Genomic DNA, 21,238 nt, shown 5'->3' with positions numbered 1-21,238 from the left:
CTTGAGTTGTTGGCCCCAAATCGAGTTTGGTGGTGGAGATCAACCACTATAATAGAGGGCGCGCCACATATAAATAGTGGTCTTAACAACGCATCAACACGGATGCTGCACAAGTGAAGAAAAAGAACAACCTCGTTTCCGATGAACTACTCAAGAAATACAAAATGGATTAAATTGAAATTTCGTGCAATTAGTTTTCACGATGTGTAGCATGAGTCGTTTGAATGGCGTGAGAAACCGTGGAGCTATAAATAATAATATGATCGTAACAATCTAGTGTTTTAAACTTTAAAAATCCATGTTGACTTCCATTAGGATTGTATTTGTTGCAAATAAAATCCTGTATTGTTACAGTCATAATAGCTTGATTAATTGACGTTTTTTATGAAATGAAATCTTTTGATGCCAAACATCATGACAAATGAGTGTACAAAAATTCATTTTAATGTAACGTGTATTTCTTGAGTTGTTGGCCCGAAATCGGGTTTGGTGGTGGAGATCGAGACCACTATAATAGAGGGCGCGCCACATATAAATAGTGGTCTTAACAACGCATCAACACGGATGCTGCACAAGTGAAGAAAAAGAACAACCTCGTTTCCGATGAACTACTCAAGAAATACAAAATGGATTAAATTGAAATTTCGTGCAATTGGTTTTCACGATGTGTAGCATAAGTAGTTTGAATGGCATGAGAAACCGTGGAGCTATAAATACAATATGATCGTAACAATCTAGTGTTTTAAACGTTACAAATCCATGTTGACTTACATTAGGATCGATATGCCATATACTTTGATGTGACACAATAACCTATCAATTTTACTTTTGTGCGAATGCTTTAGATTCCTTTTATTTTCTTCAGGGTTAAGTCTGAGAGTGATATGTTCAGTAAAAAGCCAATGCTTGTTGAAAAATTACATGATTATGCGAGTTGCCCGTTTAATAAAACAAATGCCTTTTATTTTCCCCACAAAAACTCAGAAAACGTTATAATTGCGACCCGTTTTGAAAAGCGTTTTTCTTGAAAGTTGCAATTAATCAAGCATGTATGTGGTTGACTGAATGATGTACTAGAAATTAAACTTTACTTTGGGCGTCGAGAAAATCATGCGCCCGTTAGAGTTTCTGAAACACGGTATTCGTACGAGTTTATCACAAGCTGGATAAAAGAAATTATTAATCCACAAAAAAAGTGTGTAATATGGTTATGAACCAAATTGATCAGGTTATAACTTAAACAGAGATCGGCGTATACAGCTTGCAAATAATATGCGTTTGTCTGTGGATGATCGTGGACCGCACTTGGCAATAAAAGAAAATGCAAATTACAATCAACCATTACTTTACAACTATTGGTACTTTACAAGACGCTTTTTTTGTGGTTCGGGCGGTGGGTGTGATCGACGAGAATTATGTTATTTACAGTGTGACAGTGGTCGATAGTCGATGGGAGTATTTCTACAACGGGTCGTACTATACCCCTCACCTGAAGCTCCCCGCCTTGCTGGGAGGAGCGGCTAGGCCCGGGAGGATCCAGCTTATGGATCAAGGGGATCAAGGGGGGGGGGGATAGCAGGCATGTGCTACTTTTTTCTGTATTATTATTATTATTTTTGGGGTGGGGGGGGTGGGGTGGGGTGGTTCGTTTGTTTAATGTGTCTTAGTTTATTATATTGTATTTATGGTGGGTCACATTTGTTTTAATCCACTGGTAGATTGATCCGCCAATCTAAAGTTTCCGAGTCCGCAGAGAAAGACCAATAAAACCCTGGCACTGGTAACCTGTTTTAATAGCAATTTCGCGCGTGGCACGTGGCACCAGCGAACACAGGCTGCGGCCTGCGCGCGCATATTCAAAATGGCTGTCGATTGGAAAATTCACGTGTTCACAATCACATAATTTTGGTTTCTGTTTTGGGGTAATTTGTGATGCATTTGACGATTCCTGGGCATGGAAATATATGGAACGTACGAGCAAGATCACCCCAACGAGGTAAGTAGACACAGGAGTTTAGTATTATTATGTTGTAATATTTTAAAAACCTAATGCATGGACCGGCATGGTGAAAACCAGCATGTTGCCCAGTTTCCGGACGACATTCCCAAGCGTTTGCCTGGTCATGCTGGCATGGCTGGTGTGGGCCGTGGGCATGGTTCCCTCACCTAGGCTGACGGGCCGTATATAATATGGTATTGGTGTACCGGTCACGAATTTTTTTCTCCCAAATGACATTTGCATATGGGTGTACGCTATGGCGTTTTGGAGTGGACTGTAGGCCCTACTTTTCTTAAACCATGAGGAAGAAAATATAAACGCAGTGGCTATTGTTACGGCAGCCGTAACGCATTTCCCATTTTCTATCGTTACGGTAGACTGCAACCTGGCAACTTTTATAAAAAAACATGACAAGAAAATATAAAATTAGAAGGAAAAAAGTGAATTTGAACTTTATGAAATTCGGACTTTATTTCCCTTTTAAAAAAAATCCTCCAAAGCCTCAGGTTAGAAAAGGAAAAAAATTCGAGTGCAAAACTGAGATTCGAACCCGCAACCTCGCGGTGCAAAATCCTTACCTCTATCAGCTGAGCTGGCGCACTGCTCGATAAAACGTGTGGAAACAAATAATTATATACCTGCGTGCGTATCAAAAAAATATCGTAGAGGGCGCTAAACAACGAGTGCCGTAACGATAGCCACTTCGAAATATAAAATTAGAAATAAACCCATGCATGACATGCATGACATGATAAGGAAATGAATTCGAAATTAATGAAATTCGAATTTTGGTTTTAAAACAAATATTCTGAAGCCTCAGGTAAGAAAAGAACACAATAGCCTACGCACGATTTGCAGAGTAACTGCATGGGTTACTGACTTGACATTCTCTCAGATATGTTGCATATGCATCGGGTCACATCACTTGAAATTTTCTTCCAAAAGTCAATGGATTACCCCAAAAATATTGAACAGAAAATGAAGATGATGAAATCAGCTTTACTTTGATGGGTGTTTTGAACACCGGGGAAAGTTGTGAATGTTTTGTTCCTGATTTTGAAAAGTGGGGGTGTTTTATCACTGAGGTATCAAAACACAAAAGGAGGCCTAGCCCAACTAGTGTGGCCGTCGGTATGCTGCGCTGAACCTAAGGCCACACACCGTGGTCCGCGCACTACTGAGGACGTTTTCATAAAATTTGCAGGGAATTTCTTGCATATGGTTGTATTCTACGATGTCCCATCTATCACTTCTGGGATGCTTAGGTGTAATGATGTTCAATTTTCCGAGATATTCTTGAATCTTTCTGGAGCCCACATGCACTCGTGAAACGTCCGGTGATGGCAGCCATTTTGAATGTGACAAGAGATGACCTCAAGCTGTGACGTCGCGTTTATGCAAATTGCTTGTCGAGCGAGGGCGCGAGTTGCAAATGCGACGGCTGTTTCCTGTACCATGCATTTATCGTCTGGGGGCCACGTGCACTGATCTCTATTCAGGATCTACGGCACAGGAAACAGCTGTCGCATTTGCAACTCGCGCCCTCGCTCGACAAGCAATTTGCATAAACGCGACATCACAGCTTGAGGTCATTTCTTGTCACATTCAAAATGGCTGCCATCACCGGACGTTTCACGAGTGCATATGGGCTCCAGAAAGATTCAAGAATATCTCGGAAAATTGAACATCATTACACCTAAGCATCCCAGAAGTGATAGATGGGACATCGTAGAATACAACTATATGTAAGAAATTCCCTGCAAATTTTATGAAAACGTCCTCAGTAGTGCGCGGACCACGGTGTGTGGCCTTAGATTCAGCGCAGCATACCGACGGCCACACTAGTGGGGCTAAAGGAGGCCTAACTACCAAATTTGTTGCATGTATAAAATATATCTTATAATTGTCAACTTATAATTCAGCCCTATTTTAAAGAGTACAGCGCCCTCTGTTGATATGGATTGCCGCCGGCAAACCTTTAGTAATCGTTAGTTTGCCGTCATTACCTCCGGCAAAATATCCACTATCTAATTTAAATGTGATGCTGTGGTCAGTGGACACAATTTTAAAACTGTGTTCAAAATTCAGTTGCTGAAAAAGAACATGACTGATTGTTTTACTCTTAATTTAAAGAAAGCTCATTAAATTAACTGGGCTTTCAAATCCTAGATCTGGAAAGGGCAGAACAGAACGTCTTTAAAATGATCTGTTTGATCTGTTTCATGCTTTTTGGGTCGGGCTGGGGGGGGGGGGTGTTTGCATATGCCTGTTTTGTATAGACTTTTTAGCACATGTACTTGTAGCCCCATAAATGTGGCCTGTTTACTGGACTGCCTCCGTAAACATAGGCCACACATCCACATGTACAAAAACGTGTCGCACTTTGCCAAATTTTGATTTTCGCATTTAGGCTTAGTTTGTAGGTTTTTTTGCTTTAGAAGCATACTCACCCTCTTTATAGGCTAATCAGAAAGTGCTGCCTTTTTCAGATGTATATTTTTTTTGAAATTTCCAGATTCATTTTTACACGTTTGCATATCAAAATTTCAACATGAAATTTCACAAAAATTAGACATCTGAAAAAGGCAGCACTTTCTGACTAGCCTATAAAGAGGGTGAGTATGCTTCTAAAGCAAAAAAATCCTACAAACTAAGCCTAAATGTGAAAATTAAAATTTGGCAACGTTTTTGTACATGTGGATGTGTGGCCTATGTTTACGGAGGCAGTCCAGTAAATAGGCCACATTTATGGGGCTAATGTACTTGTTGATATTCCCAGAAATATGTACATGTATTAAAACGGAATGTGTAATGGCCAAAGATTAATTCATTTTTTTTATCCTTGGTTACTTTTACTCCACATTAATTTGCTGCTGTTGTTGTTGCTGTAGAGAAATGGCACCTACCTGTATGTCACATTAGGCTGTGCCCTTTGCGCCATTAGCTAGTGCGTGGATATACATCTGCTAGAAAATTAATCGATACTGGTAGGCCTATAGCTTAGGAGTGGTGCTGGGCGGAATCGACGGAATTGGCAAAAAGAATCGATACTAGCAAAGGAAAGCTGCAAATGACCAAAATTGAATCACATAAATTAATATTTAGTATGTGGTGTCGTAGGCTAGTGCAGTGTTCAATTATATTGAACTGCTGAATTTATTACGCATGGCTCATCAATTAAACTATAGGTTTACGACAAAAAACAAAGATCACACTCCCTAAGTTTGAGATTCTTCTAATTCGCAACATAAAAATGCATTATTCAATACTGTACATACAAAAGTTTTATCTAGCCCACATGTCGGGAATGTTTGCGTGAGTTACCTGTACATGTACATGCTGGATGATCATACTACATGTAGCACCTGTAGGCTAAACTCTACCAGATTAGAATTAGGCACCACTAAAGCACAATATTTTTGAATGTGCTACATGTACCTTACATGTACATGTACATGTACATTGTAGTAACACAGTTTACATAAAACATTGTACATCTTCCATTGCAGCATACACTGTAACACTCAGTTCTTGCTTCTCTATGAAACCTTACATTTCTATATCCTTTAAGTTTGGTTTTCACATGTTAAAAATAGCATGACTTTGGTTAATAGATTATCAACAGCTTAGTTTATGATGCAGTGGCAGGTACATACCGTAGTATGCACAACTGTAACCAGACTACATGATTTTATGGTACCGTACTCTATTCATGTATAAGTTTGATATCGGTATTATTTCAAAAATGACACATTTTCTAGTTTGATAGCAACTCTTAATAATTAAAAATAATTATAATAAATTTTTAACAAAATGCGCCTTTTGTATACTAGTGGTCAATAGTCCATAACAGTGACTACGATTAACTACGGTTTAAAAAGACTCAAAGGATTAATATGTCATGTCACCGTGCCAGTACCCAAACCACAGTATAGGAATAGGTCTGTGTCGCCAGCAGGGAGAATATAATACTTAAGCCTAACCCTGCTGACATCGGTGATGTCTCGATCTTTCCCAGAGACAGACGCCTCTAACCCTACCTAATTATTAGTAATTAAGCATCTAACTACCTTACACAGTTAAGAACTAAGAACGCATTAAAAACATTAAAACCCTCCTATGAAAATGTACATTCTGAGCCTTGTTATGACTTGGGTCAATATTGGTGGAGTGACCCATTGGTTTGTTCAGAGTATGCCAGGGGGAGAGGAAGGAAGTTGTGACCATTTGTGACATTTTCAGCAGCAGGAGGGTTAAATTAACAACAAAAATGAATCACATGTTAGTTTACAAATGGTACATTCATTAACACGTAGCAGAAAATTAATGATGAATTTCGACAATTCAAAGATTTTAAGAACATTAATATGTCTCTATACATGTACATGTAATGTATGAAACAACCTGTGACACCAATCCGATAGTAAGGCACGTAATGTCTGACGAAGATCCCTGTTCCTTAAGTAATAAATAATGACATTAAGCCAAGTATTTGACAAGACACAGGTGTTAACAAAGTAGGTTAGTAAATAGATGGTGTAGGTGGAAGAAGTTGCTGCAAGTGAGATGACATACAGGATTACAGATGGAATCCAGGTGATGATTAAAGTCCCTGTTATGATGATGATGGTGGTGGTTGATCTGGTGTTTATTCTCTGTCCACCTTGACCATTGCCTGCTTGGTTTTCAGCAGCAATGCGTCTGGCTTGATTGCGAGCTATGAGGGAAATACGTACATACAGAATACATATTGTAATTAGTGCAAGAAAGATTGAAGTAAGAGCAATGTATGCTCTCCAGTTGTTTAATCTCCATGAGCAAAGATGATGAGACCCATCTTGTTGGATCCTTCTTTGATCATAACTCCCATAAATCAGAATACCGAGTATCACAGTTATTGTCCATGTAGCAGAGACGAGAATCTTTGATCTGAGAACTGTCATAAGTGTAGGGTAGCGTAGAGGACGACAAATTGCAATATAACGATCCACAGTTAGAAGTACAAGTGAAAGAAAACTCATGACTTGAAATGTATATCCAATGACACCTGACGCTGAACAGAGAAATTCCCCCAACAGCCAATTACCAGCAAACAATCCTGGCACTCTAATAAACCAGAGTATTCCTGAACATATGTCAGACACTGTCAGAGAAGCCATGAAAATCTTGGTGGTTGTCTGAATAGTAGTGACTCGATACAAGACGCACAACATCAGTGGATTCAGCAAAAAATTCAGCAGTACTACTATGGTCAAAAAAATACCAACAAAAATCTCCAAAGATTTTTCTGAGTTTGACGTAATATCTCCCTCCATTGCAGTATTTGCAGTGGTGTCTGCACTTACGCTGCTTACCATTGTTGATTTGAGTTGTCAACAAAACTAAAAGTCAGTTTCAAGTCAGTTGTTTTCCTGTTTTTCTTGTGTAGGAGGATTTACACGTATGAAACAGTAAATGTAATCGACAAGAGACAGATGAAGAAACTCAGATGGAATAACTTGTATTCAACTGTAGCAGTAACGGTTTTGAGGACAGTACTGAAGAACTGTAAATAGCACTTCTTTTCAGCTCCTAGTCAATCTTGTAACCCATGGCATGAGATCCAAATTGCATTTTCGAAGTTGATAAAATATGTACAGCCTGAATTAGTCACTCAAACCACTGCAAATCAAAGGTAATGTGAGCTGTGGAAATACGGTGCCTCATTATATTCTTGTTCTACACATTGTATAAGGCCTATATGACAGTGTGGCTGTTGGTATAATTAAAATCTCATCACATACAGGAAGAGGCTGTCAAATTGTCATTCATTCTTCTTTGGTAAACAGCTAACAATTAAGCGAGTACTTGATAAAGCCCAAAAAAAGGTTCTGCTTCTGGTTTTGTTTTTTTGTTTTTTTGAGGACTTACATGTAGCTTTTACTGACATTGTTCCCATCATCTTCAGGAAGTACCTGTCACTCAGTTGTGATTTCACAGACGTTTAGTGAGTCTTTATTACTGTTCAGATAATCTACTGATTTCTTTTGTAGCAGTGTGGCTGATACATTGCACATATGTCAGGATACAATGTCCATAGACTACTTAAACTTTCGATGTGTACCTTCATGTAGCGTTTTTCTAGTTAACACCATCAAACAGGCAATCAGTGTCACTGTCAATTAAGATATTTGTAACGTCTCTCTAGTAGAAGTTAATTGCACCTGCTGGAGAAAACAAAGTCTGAGGATGTGCATATGGGGATGGGAGTGTCCTGGACTCCACATGAGGGATAAATGTGTCCTCCCCAAACGCTGCAACTGACTAATTAATCACCCATGAACATTTCAACTGTTAAAATATTTCTTACATTTTCTAATAATCTTGTCAATTTCCATTTGTGTTGTCATTTGCAGGTTGTATGATTGCCTTCACCGTTCGTCTTCCTACGCTCAAGATGTCCATCATTCCTGCTTTCTTCACCAGCTCAGTGCTCAGTCATCTCATCTCATACCTGTCACTCCAACAAACAAAATGTAAGCAGACTTGTATTATGTCTCTCTACCATACAGGTGGGACATGTCTCATGTTAGAATCAACCTACCGTACAGGCATGACAGCCTTTTGACAGGAAGATTTTGCTTTTTTCCTCCATTGGCAAAAATGTTCTTAGTAAACCCAAGGGACAATTATTTGTCCACACGGCATTACCAGATACATGTACAGACGCGCTGGTAATGTACATTTGTACATGTATGCAGGGATGGTATCATGGTGTGCTCACAGACTCTGAGGCAGTTTTGTCTTAAAGAGTTTTGACCTGATGGTTATTGCTACGCGTACGCAATGTACACTGATCAGGCTTGTCATTTTGACAAATGTTGCAAATTGCTGCGTTTAGCAGAGAATGGTGTCCTTTAATTTAAGGATTAAACATTTTTGACAAGGTGTTTTATAGTGGTAGGCAGTGTTCTAGCTAGGCATCAAATAGTGCAAGCACCCACTACGCTTTCTGAAATAAGCCCTACGCTTAAATCGCACCGCTACGCTACCGCTACGCTACCGCTACGCTACCGCTACGCTATACATTTTTGTTGCGATAAAAAAAATCTGCTCCCAATTTTGTTTGTTGTATACAAGCGCAGCGACTTTGAGCATTGCGCACTGGCCGTACGACACAGCGATACATGTATAAACAAAGATCCAACCGCATGTACCCCGTACGATATCCTACCGTGGTGCTAGCTGCTATGCGCCATTCATTATGAACATAATACGTACACGTATTCGCTATGAAAGCTATAAGCATGTGCTGTTTTGTGCTGCGTAGATACAGCGCTCTGTACGGACGTACCTGTCACCAACATTTTGCGGTATCTGGTGTGCTTTCCTAAGGTCAATATTTACAAGCAGTGCAACTGTTTCAAAATTACAAATAATACTTTTTGTCAAGTCTGAAACATTTCACTATTTGAAAATAAGTTCTTCAACGTCGGAACATAATTTTCGAAAAAGATTTATTCGAGAAACAATGTCCAAAGAAAGGTTAAAGCACCCCTACGATATCGACGGATCCGTCCATGAAGATGGCTGCACGTGAAGAATTTTTCTCGAAGAATGTCGCTGTCCAAAATTTTGGATTTTCAGACCACTACTCGTTGCTGATACATGTAACAGTTTGATAAGTTTTGTAGTAAAAAGGGATCTGTTTGTTCTTTGAACAAAACCAATCAGCAAGTATTGCAAAAAAGCAAGTTTTTTAGCGATCCACGAATGCGTTGCTTTCTCAAATGCTGAGGGGAAATTTGGTCGCGTAGTTAACCGGCGTGGGCCGGCCCCCAAGCCGGGCCGGGGCCGCGGCCGGGATAGGAAGCAATTCCTGGTGATTATTTCTCATCGTCATTATCTACAATTATGTTTTTTAACATAACAAAAATGAGATTTCTCCTTCACATTGTTGAAATTGCAATCGCCGATGACTTTTTCTGTCTGAGACCTCCATGGTTGTACAATTTCTCTTCCTGCAGCTGGTTGTATTTACAAATTTAAAATTGAACTAGGCCTACTGCTACGGCAACGCTACAAGGCTTCTTGAAATTGAAACTGGGCTGTCAGCAGTGTTGTAGGTCTCGAGACCGGTCTCGGTCTCGAGACTGGTCTCGAGACCACTTTTTGCTGGTCTCGGTCTCGGAAGCTGTGGTCTCGGTCTTGGTCTCGGTCTCGGTCCCCTTTGGTCTTGATATTTTGGCTGGTCTCGGGTCGAGACCAGCAATATGTGGCTTTTACAGCTCGATCGATTACTTTGTGTTCACTTCGTTCAGTACCGTTGTTAGTTAAAACATTTGCTAGCCCGTAGATCAAGCTTGTTATATATCGTGGTCGGTTTGCCGGACTCGAATGCACGTTGGAAAGTCCCCAAAGTACATGTAAAGCTGCAGCAGTACCAGTCACTGAACGATTTGGAGCAAGTTCGGCATTTATCTGTTGAGTCGGGCACATAAAGCAAAGTATGAACTTGTAACAATTTATGCAAGGGTCAACCATTGTCGGGGATTGTGTAGTTTAGCCCACCCCTGTGGGCGTAATCACTTGCATTTTGTATTCTGATAATAAATGAGGTGCTTCAAATTAGTTATATTTTCGACCCCACACAATGTTCTCTTTAATTTGGGACAGTATTTTGAAGAAAAAGTAAATTTTTCTACCTGATTTTCCAGCATTGAACTCACACACTCTTACCAGTTACCATTCACTGTTGCCATGAGAGTGTATGATGAGACCCCATTTTCTGGCTGCTCATTTTGAAGTACCCCATTATTCCTCAAAAATTAAAATCCCGTTCAGAAAAAAAAATTAAAAATCCATATCTGGCACATTCTGGCTACCACCTCGCAACTTGTGGTTCTACATGTACAAGTCTACATGTACAAGTCCACATTCTATGACAGAAATTAAAAAATTAATTCCATTTTTTAAAATCAAGTACACAAGTCTTGTTAGAAGTTAAGTCCTATATTTATTTTAGGAAAAAAGAGGCACAATGTAAAATTAAAATTGCATCTTTAAATATCCGTTAGAAGTCATAGCTGAAACCAAGGGGTGACTGTGGAGTTTAGGATCCGAGTTCCTACATTTTGTATAACAGATGAAACATCTACATTTAACTTTTTACTTTTGTCATGATTGGGTGCAGACAACATGTCAAAGCCCATATTTCTTAAGTGTAACTACTTTTTACTCAAGTACATGTAAGGTGTCATGTATCGATCAATTTGTCAACACTGCCACTGGTCAAAATTTTGGTCTGTATTCTTTGTGAATAGAAGGGTTACATTTTCCAACTACGTATAATAACGTGTCTTGTTTTTTTATTTTGACTATTGTTATTTATTATCAGCGGTCTCGGTCTCGATCCGCCTTGAAGGGGCTGGTCTCGGTCTCGGTCTCGGTCTCGAATCTTCAGGTCTCGGTCTTGGTCTCGGTCTCGGACTATCCGGTCTCGACTACAACACTGGCTGTCAGTGTCTCATGAGAATGAGATGATTCTTATTCCTCCATGTAAAACCTTGTAAATGCATGCCTAATTACTCCCTGATTTAGTTTTAGATTGATTAAATTACACTGACTTCAAACTTGAATGCAATGAATCGTTTCATGAATATGAAATGTTCATGCGATTTGTTCTCGCACTTAATAAATCTCATTTTTTTTAATGAAACATTGAGGAACATCTAAAAATGGTTAAACATCAGAAAGCATTGATCTCGGAACAATTTATACATTGTAAACGCTCTAAAATTTGAAAACAGAAAAAACTTTACAGGAGCAAGAGTATCATTGAAACAATTAAAACACATTTTCTTAAAATTTTTAACACTTCTGCTGAAAAAAAAATCAGGGAATCGCCTCAGATTGCACCACAGAGCATCTAGAGTCCAAAATTTTCCGGGGCCCTTAAGCGGGCCCGGGACCCCACGCCGTAAGCGCTTCGCGTTCGCATTAGTTGTCGGACCGAAATTACCCCTACGCTATAATTTCACCCTGGCTAGAACCCTGGTGCTGGGAGAAATCAGAGATTTCAAAATCTGGTTTTCTTCATTTTTTTTCAAACTATGAGAATTTCAGGGATTTCAGGACGCAGTGACCCTTTAAAAAAAGGCCACAGGTGCACAAAGCATGACCTAAAAAAATCCTGCAATCATTTCAAGACAAACTCTCTCCAAATTTCTCCTGAGAATTACAGGATGAGTCATGAGCATGCATTTGAAATTGGTTAAAAACTAATATAGGCCTACGTGTTTTAATATCTTGTTTTGAACTTACTTCATTACAGATCAATTATCCTCAAGACAATCACCAGTCACCAACCCACCTGCAGCTGTTAGATGTATCCACCCAGGCACCCAATCTTCACAACTGTCCATCAACTGTCGAGTATCATGGCAGTCACAGGAACCAAAGACACAGGGTAAGTACATGTACTTGCTTGCTGGTGAATGGTGATAGTTTTTATGTGATGTAAGAATTTGGTAACTTTGTATAAAACTAGTCTGACAACACATCATTTGAGCAAAAATGGGTAGAAAATGTAACAGACTTCTGTTCTAGGATAGACTGTGGTAGATTTCATTAGATGTACACAAACCAATTGCATATATCCTTCTATTGTTTGTTTGTCTGATTTGACACACAGATTCTGTGACTCAGCACCACTCATGCAAATCAGCAGTGGTTAGCTCCCCACCAGCCCATCCATTTACTTTGAGGACGCTCTTATCTCTACATGTATGGTCAAGAGAAATCCTACTTCTTCACACGTTGCCGGACATCACTGCAGCAGGCTGCTCACTGAACAGCAAACTATTCAACAGTTGATCTGATGAGCTACATGGACACAGTCTGCGACGAACAGGAGATATGTCTCGTTTGGATGTCATGGGGTACCATTGATCAATACCACACACATGTTCCCTTCTACTGTACATCCCTATTGCCTGTATGGAATTCAGCAGCTACACCGCAAGACCTGAACTCACTCGAATTGACTTCCTCCAAAACTCAGTTGCCTTTAGACTCTCAATCTCACAGTGCCATGAGTTGCTGCTTCTCATTTTTTGCCAAACAAGTGGAAGGTCTGCAGGAACTGCTTGAAGAGCTGTGTTTTTCTCCAACTGGACAAAGAGTGACTCCAAGGATGCCCAACTCTTGAGCTGCATGCTTTCGCCAGTCACACCAAGGGCTTCCAGGACTGTTGAGAAATGATATGGGAATGATACGTGTCATACACCAGAGGTCTTTTTTTACCAGTCTCTGCCAGACTCAATTGATTGCGATCTGGCAGAAACTTGTAAAGACCTCTTTGGAAATGAAAGCCTCTTTTGAAATGGAACTCTCGTGAAATGGAACTCTCTTGAGCTTAAACTATATTGGCATGGAACTTTTTTGAAATGGAACTCTTTTAACACGAAACTCTGTTGAAATGGAATTTTATTGAATCAGAACTCTTTTGAGATGGAACTCTGTTGAAACAGAACTCTTTTGACACGGAACTCTTTTGACACGGAACTCTTCTGCCATTGAACTCTTTTGCAATGGAACTCTTTTGGAATGGAAGTCTTGACACAGAAATCTTTTGAAATGGAACTTTTTGAAACCGAACTCTTTTGAAACGGAACTCTTTTGAAACAAGACTCTTTTGACACGGAACTCTTCTGCCATTGAACTCTTTTGCAATGGAACTCTTTTGGAATGGAAGTCTTGACACAGAACTCTTTTGAAACGGAACTCTTTTGAAACGGAAGTTCTTATATTTAAGAAGTAGAGGTCTCTCTTTCCTTTAGTTCACTACAGGTCTTCAGAAATCACCTCTGTGGCCTTTATGCTGATTGGGTTGCCTCGGGTAACCACAGTTTGAAAGATGTCAAAAATATTGAAAAGCTGATGCAAAATTTGTCGTTCACAATGTTTGATGATGAATTAGCACAAAAGTCATCATGTAAAAAAAAAAAATGGACATGATCCTCTAAAACATTGTCTGCAAAGAAAATTGTTGCACAATAGCCCTCAAACCATAATATTCTTTTGGTGAATCTATGATTGATGGCACTCATAGCTGAGATCAAATCAAACCACAGTTCATGAAGATGGAGGAGAGGCCTCTACAAATGCCACGTAACCAGCCTCTCACGGCAGTCAGTTGTTCAGGCACGGTTCATAAAAGTGATAAGGCAATGGTTTCATTGACCAAATTCAGTTCTATTCATTAGCTTGAAACGGTCACTTACTGCAAAAAAGAGGGGAAAGCGCTGCATTTCAATTTTGTAAAGTTGCATTCTTTTTCGGTGCTTTCTTGAAAGAATCAAACAATTTCTTGGACAAGATTCGCTAAAACCAAGGACTGCTCAAAATGCAGAAATCCTGTCGTAGACAAATGTTTATGGTACAATGTTTATAACAGAGAGAGCTGGTTACGTTCGATTAATTGATATTTTAATCTGAAACATTTCTTTATGACATTGCCTGATTGGTAATAGCTGGGTGCAAGATTGTTTTCTCTCTAACAACATTCTTTAAAAACAAACTATGTTTACAAATAATTTGAACCCACTTCTTTGAACCAAACTTTTGATATTTGCTTTATTGAACCCAAAATGTCTCATTTAGACTAAAATTTGGTTCAAATTTAAATCAAAAACTGTTTTAGATTTTCAAAAGCCCAAATTTCCTTGCAGTAAAACTATGAGCTGGAAATACTCTGTCAAAAATCCAATGTTGCCCACAAATATACAAAATTAACTTTTTTGTTTCTGTATCTTCAAATTTGTCTTCAGAAATGAGTTTTCGAAATCCTTGATGCATTTTCCAGTACATCATAACTTAGCTACCACTATCAGCAGCCATGCCAATCTTGTACCCAGCTTTTGTTTATCAAGTATAGTCAGCACTGGTCCAATGTATTAAGACAAAGTTTGGCTGCGAATGAAAAATATTGGCGTTAATTGCACATTTTCCAAAAAGTTGCAAACTGCGTATTTTCAATTTCAAAGCACAAACACTCAGAAAATCACAAAAATAACTGTTATTTGAAAGTTTCCTTTTCACGAAGCTGTTTTTCCACCAAGTGCGCATGTTGACAACCTCAAGAAAGCAGTTTTTACTTGTTCATTTGTCAAGCAATACAAAAACAAATGCTAAACCACTGTTCATTACTTACTGAGTGCCAATGATCAAAACAATATCCTCGCTCTAAAAAACAAACAGAAAAAAATGATGCTTCCAGTGCTGGCTGTACATACATGTACATTCCATAGTCTTTTATGATAATTTGTTGAGTAACCAACCAATATACTTGACGTTTAACCAACAGGCAATGTTCTGATATACTCGAGCCCAACGCATGCAAGTCCCCCCGGGGCGTGCACGTGTGGTGTTCCCCGCCCGCAGATGCCGGCTCGTCTGGTGAGTTGCCCCTGTCTGCATTGACGAGTGGTTGGTTGTTCAAGGTGTGTGCTAGCTTCCTGATCTTGTGGTCTGGATAATCGTGGATGACTTGGTCGACTTCAACATGGTAAGGACCCTTTTGAACTTTGACAATTAGTTTGCCTTTCTGCAAAGGAGATGTCTTTTTGGCTGTTTCTTTACCGAGTGTTGCTGTGGAAATTATGTACCATCTATAACTCTGGAGATTGCAAATCTAGAGATCAATCGAGCATCTTCTCTTGATGTCCCGCTTGCATTTCAATAGTTCCATGGCATCATGTTGATCCAAATGATCTGCTAACAAATGGGTACTGTTGCTGGTATATCTGATGTTCTTCAATGCGGTTTGATTTTCGGACAGGTGTTTCAGCCGCTATTTATGTGAATAACTTCCATGGTATAACTCTGAAATCTCATTGCCTTTTATTGTGTCATCATGTACAATCAGTTCTCTCATAGAGTGTGTTCAAATCTTAGACATGCACGGATAAAAATAAGGAAATATCAAAAGTAAATCGTTAAAATTAACTGAATCAAACGTCAAATCTGTTCTAAATTCAGCATCTAATGTATCACTTTAAAAAATGAGTTTGCAAATAATATTTGTGTTTTTGGCAGCATACGAATCTTAACTTGATAAACATAAGCAAGTGATATACAAAATTTCCAAATTTAAAAAATGGCAGCTTCTCTGCCTGAAATATTCAAAAGGCGAAATTTTGGTGTCGTAAAAAAAGAGAAAAAAACGAAGAAGAAAATCATCCTCACTTCAAAGCAACTTTAAAAGAGACTTTTAAAAATTCAACGCTCTTTTAAAAACACAGAGGAAACAAATTCTCATTAAATTAAAAAAGCAAAGAATGGGCTATTGCCATCATATTTATCATCAAAACTGCTGTACGAAAGAAAAACTGAGAGAAAATTTTAAGAAACTTTGAAAAAAAAGGAGAGAAGGCCAAACTCTTCCAATTGTAGGGGAGAAGTCCTGGTGTGCAGAGGGGGAGAACCATGCTGCTTCTTGGCCAGATGGAAGATGTGGTGGACAAAAAGGCCCCCTGCATCCTAACAAATAGAAGCTGTGGTGTCAGACACAGGGAGCCAGTCCTGCCAGATGGATCCATGGTAAGTTTAATTGAAGTTTGTAGAATGAATTCATGCACTGTGTACATCCTCATTGCTTGCTAAACCCAACGGTAACATGTGTATCTCATGGCTAGGAGTAAACGCTATCTGTCTGCATTACAGGAAAACAGTATTGTGCATTATAGTCTTCAGTCTGTGGCAATACCAATTAGCCTCAATCTGGCGCTTGAAAAAATAAGAGAAACGAAATGTCAGCTTTTTGTCATCTGTAGTCAAAGTTGGACGAAGGCATTGACATGACAATTCTAGGAACTGATCAGTCTTCATAAACTTTTGATATTGCCGAAGAGATGTCAATACTCTTCTTATGAGTGCCCATTGAGTCCTACAATCATACAGAGATGCAACCAGTGTACTGGTGCGCAAACATCTCAACCAATCTCAGTAAACTTTCTGGACTCGACACTCACTGCAAGCACTCAAAGTGCTGCTACTCAACTCATGGTCAAATGTTGTGACCTCTGCACTCCAATCCTATGATTGGATAAAACCTTGGGCTTGAGCAATCACTGCAGCCCCCCATAGATTCATCACCTACCTGATAGGTAGTTGCATGGGGAAATCCCCTACCAGGTCTGTTTAAGCGGACCTTTTTGTGATCACGACTTTGTGATCTGAGCTGCTCACTTGTCTGCAGTGATCGAGAGCCATATCAAAGTGTGCTCTTGAGCAATTGGAAATTAACGTGCACTTTCAAAAAAGCCTTGGAAATCTAGGCTTGCAATAAAAGCAGTTCTATCTTTGTTATTGACACAGATTAAGCTGAAAAGCCTTGAAGCAAAAGCTCTTTTCAGATGCACGACTCCTTTCAGCGCAAAACTGAAATTGTTTTATTCTCATTCTCTGTCAGTATGCATTTTTTTAAGTGAGAAATGAGACGTTAAAACAAAGGCCATGCCATTGTGTCCACCTGTTAGTATTCGTTATTCAATTGATTGTAAAAACTAAGAAGAAGACATTTAACTTTGAATGTCTTTGACGAGTCCTGGAAGATCTTCACCTTAGCTTTGACTTTAAATCAAAACTTTGAAATACTCAGTTGTATTTTGTCTTATTAGCCAGTTTGCACCTTTGCACGCTACCTCAGAAAAGAAAATTCAGTGTTGTACACTTCCATTCAGAAGAAAGTTATCCTATGCTCTAAGTGTATCGGTACTAGAACATGAACCTGAAAAACTTTCCCTGTAAGTCGTTTGTGTTCAACATCTCATCAGAGAGCAGTAATTGAATACAAGGCTGATATCTGACAATTGTAAATCTTCCTGCAAAGAAGTCAAACATTGAGTAGATTTTACAGAACCTACCATAAAATTGGTCTGCTCCGAGTTAGACCAAATTGGTGCCACTCGCCAAGAAACAAACACTCAAAATTGTGAATCTTTGAAAAGGTTGCTGAAACCAATCTGACATTGAAATTAATTTATCTTGTCTCACTAGCAGAGGACTAAAATTTATTTCTCACTATCTCATGACTTTGCAAAAATAAAAAGTGCAAAGTGACATCGCACTTTACATCAAACTGACACACTTGAATCTAATTTCAACTTGACCAAAACTGAAATTCTAGAAATATGGTCTTTGGGGCATAACGGTAGTGTGTCATTTGTCAAATAAGGTGAAGATCTTTCAGGACACATGTTGGTATTGCCACAGACTGAAGACTAGCTATGCTCCATGCTTTAACCCTTTAGTGACCATACCTCTCTCGGTGTGCAACGCTACTTCTCCACGTGCATTTTCCAGACTGAAGAAGACTAGGCTGGTATTGTGTATTGGGACTTATTTGAATGCTAAACCAACTAAAATCCTGTTGAAAATGCAGTTCTTATTCAAGGAAAATATGTGAAGTGTAATTTTTTTTCGAATACTAAAATAGCTAATCAGCAATTAAAAAAAAATCAGAAAATGCTGGTCGTCCTTTGTCACTGGCAATTCAGTTCTCCGGTGGCTAAGGTCACTAAAGGGTTAAAAAGAAAAGTCAAAGGTTTTTTGAGTCATTGTTCAGGTCAAGTTTAGATTCCGTTTAGTACTAAGAAAGCTGCACGAACATACAAATGTAGGGCAGGTTTCTAAGCAAATATGCAATCTCTTCAGTTTCTTCAGTCTCTTTAAAATTGATAAAACAACTCTTAGTATTTTCATTTGTTATTATCAACAAGCTAAAAGGTAATATTAACAATTCTGTTCAAGGCATACTTCAACAAACCTCTTTAATTCAATATTGCAGCAAATAAAGACGTCACAGAGTTTGAATGCATTATTTTTTAACATTGAGCAGAGCATGTAGTATCTGAATATTTGTCCCTGTCATATGTAATGATTCATTGCATTTCATGTAAATATCGCTAAAGACCATCTCTGAGAACATTAATGAGTACAATGCAGTGAACAGCGAATAAAACATGATGTGATAAATAAATTATACAAAATTGTACGTAGGGTCAAAATCTGGAAAATAAAATAAATTTAACCAAATTACAAATGTAGGTACATAAACCTAATTACTAAAAAATAAAAACGTTGAACACTTCACATAATGTTCAGTAGACGCCTTTGACATGACTGAATTAAGGAGTAAATAAACACTTAAATAAACAACTCAGGACAGCTCAGTATGATAAAATGAAATTGGAAAACTTGCACATTTTCTTAGCCAGAAAATAATATTAAGGTTCAAGTCAGTTGAATAATTTATAGAAATATAGTCAGCCCACTAGGGAAAAAACAAGCTGTTTTTTTTGTCTTTATAGGGTTTGTTCTATAAACTTAATGTACAAGTGAGTCAAACTAATTTAACTTGATAGCCAACTGGGACAGGAATATTTCCTTTTTTCCATGGAATATTTTTGCAAGCATGCATTTTAACAGTGTTCCTTACTTTATACCCATTAACCTTTACTGGGGTATACTCAGAGAGATCTAAAATAACTAGGACTTATTAATTTTGTTGACGTCAATTGGGTTGAATCTCAGTTCATGTAGGTACACCAGGCTCTGTGTAACTGTAAGAGGATACATTATATAACATTGTCCCAAGAAAGAAACATGTAGGTTTAGCATGTTTAGCCTGTAAAATTAGTTCTTTTTTGTCATTCCTCTTTTAAGTGTTTCAAAAGTGAAAGGTCAGTCTTGTCTTATAGGTTGTAAGGGGCGGGTCCCAGGATAAATCTTAAAATGAATGGCAGTTTTGCTGATTGAATGGTTTCTGACAAAATGCATACTTTGAAAGAGCCTTATTTTGAAATTCTGCTCTTTTATTTGACTAACTTAAACTTGCAATTCACTTAACCAAAAACGACCGTGTCAATCCTTCTGATACGCAGTCATCTTGATTCTAAATTATGGCAGTGTTCCATTTTCGAATCCTGCAGGAGCACTCAATATTGTTTGCGAGACAAAATGGTTGGTCTAGTTCACTTGCTAAACAAAGTGCAGATAAAGTGAGTGTAATTTTCAATCCAATCCGTTTTGGTCAGTCGAGAAACCTAGGAAGTCTTTTGCCCAGTTTTGCGTTCTGCATGCCTAAATATCACTGAAATTCCTTCTGAGTCAGTAGCAAGTGTCTTGTTGCAGAATCAATCTCAGAAACTGCCATTAATTTGTCCTGGGACCTGCCTAGGTTTGCATGTGAGCATAAATGTGCAATATCTGTTGTAATGTAGACATGTAGCAATACAGGGCGAGTCAAAAAGAAAGTGACCAAATAAGAAAAAAGGCTTTTAAAACACGTTGCTTGCTCCATTTCATAAAAATGACATAGGAATAGAGCACATGTCATTGACTAGTAAGTGTGAAAATTTCTCGCAATTTTGCGTACTCTATTCCAAAGTTACGTCTATTTTAATAAAAAGATCACACAATTCAGCTGTCCACCACTGATCATTTACCGTTCTACGAACTGATGAATACTCATGAAATACATGGACGTTTTCCCACCTTGATGAATGAACGAAAATTTGAAAAAAAAACCTGACGAAACTCGTTATCACTATTTCAGGAAAATAAAAGAGTTGACTTTACTTGTTCCTCAGATTCAAAACACAACATCTGACAGAAAAAAAAGATAATGTTTCAGTCTTCACCCAAATGATCAAAATCTCATTTGTATTTCAATGCCTGTGTGTAATCTGTAATTATCACTCCACTCAATAGCTTCCAATGGCATTCCATAAACCGCTATAAATTAATATAAATAGGTTCCTCAGGAAGCCTGAATCAATTTCAGTGATTAAGACATTTTTCATTGATGTTTAAAATTTGACCGCTTTTTAAGAAAAAAAAATCATTAATCCAGGTCACTTTCTTTTTGACTCGCCCTGTATGTTTACTCCAAATGCCATGATACACATGTGGGTTTAGCAAGCAAAACAGATGAGGATGTATGTTGTCATTGTACAGTGCATGAATTAATGAAAGCTTCAATTAAACTTGACCATGGATGGCCATGGCGGGACAAGGCTGTCCCTGTGTCATGATGATGCCACAGCTTCTGAGGATGCTGAGGGGCAGATTGCCACCACATCAACAGTGGCGTAGCTAGAATGAAGGAGGGGCCACAAGAAAACGGGAGGGGGCAAATTGAAGCCTTTGATACGTCCATGTGGGCCCTACATCAAATTTAAATTGATGGTTTAACTT

At 38.6% G+C, this 21,238-nt stretch overlaps 1 protein-coding gene and 1 long non-coding RNA gene across 2 annotated transcripts; one reads left to right on the top strand and one right to left on the bottom strand.

The window, feature by feature from the left end:
- Positions 1–1,832: 1,832 nt before the first annotated feature.
- LOC119727411 lies at positions 1,833–21,159 on the top strand. The gene is made up of 4 exons (XR_005270943.1): positions 1,833–1,996; positions 8,395–8,514; positions 12,312–12,446; positions 12,672–21,159. It is a non-coding gene; the product is annotated as an uncharacterized LOC119727411 (long non-coding RNA).
- LOC119727410 (histamine H2 receptor-like) lies at positions 6,253–8,171 on the bottom strand. The gene has a single exon (XM_038199277.1). The coding sequence runs from the start codon at positions 7,354–7,356 to the stop codon at positions 6,373–6,375; it is 984 nt and encodes a 327-aa protein (XP_038055205.1). The 5' UTR covers positions 7,357–8,171; the 3' UTR covers positions 6,253–6,372.
- Positions 21,160–21,238: the final 79 nt, after the last annotated feature.

This window comes from Patiria miniata, unplaced genomic scaffold (genome assembly GCF_015706575.1).
Source record: "Patiria miniata isolate m_02_andy unplaced genomic scaffold, ASM1570657v1 HiC_scaffold_20, whole genome shotgun sequence".
Taxonomy (NCBI): Eukaryota; Metazoa; Echinodermata; class Asteroidea; order Valvatida; family Asterinidae; genus Patiria; species Patiria miniata.
This window is presented reverse-complemented; position numbering and strand designations above follow the sequence as displayed.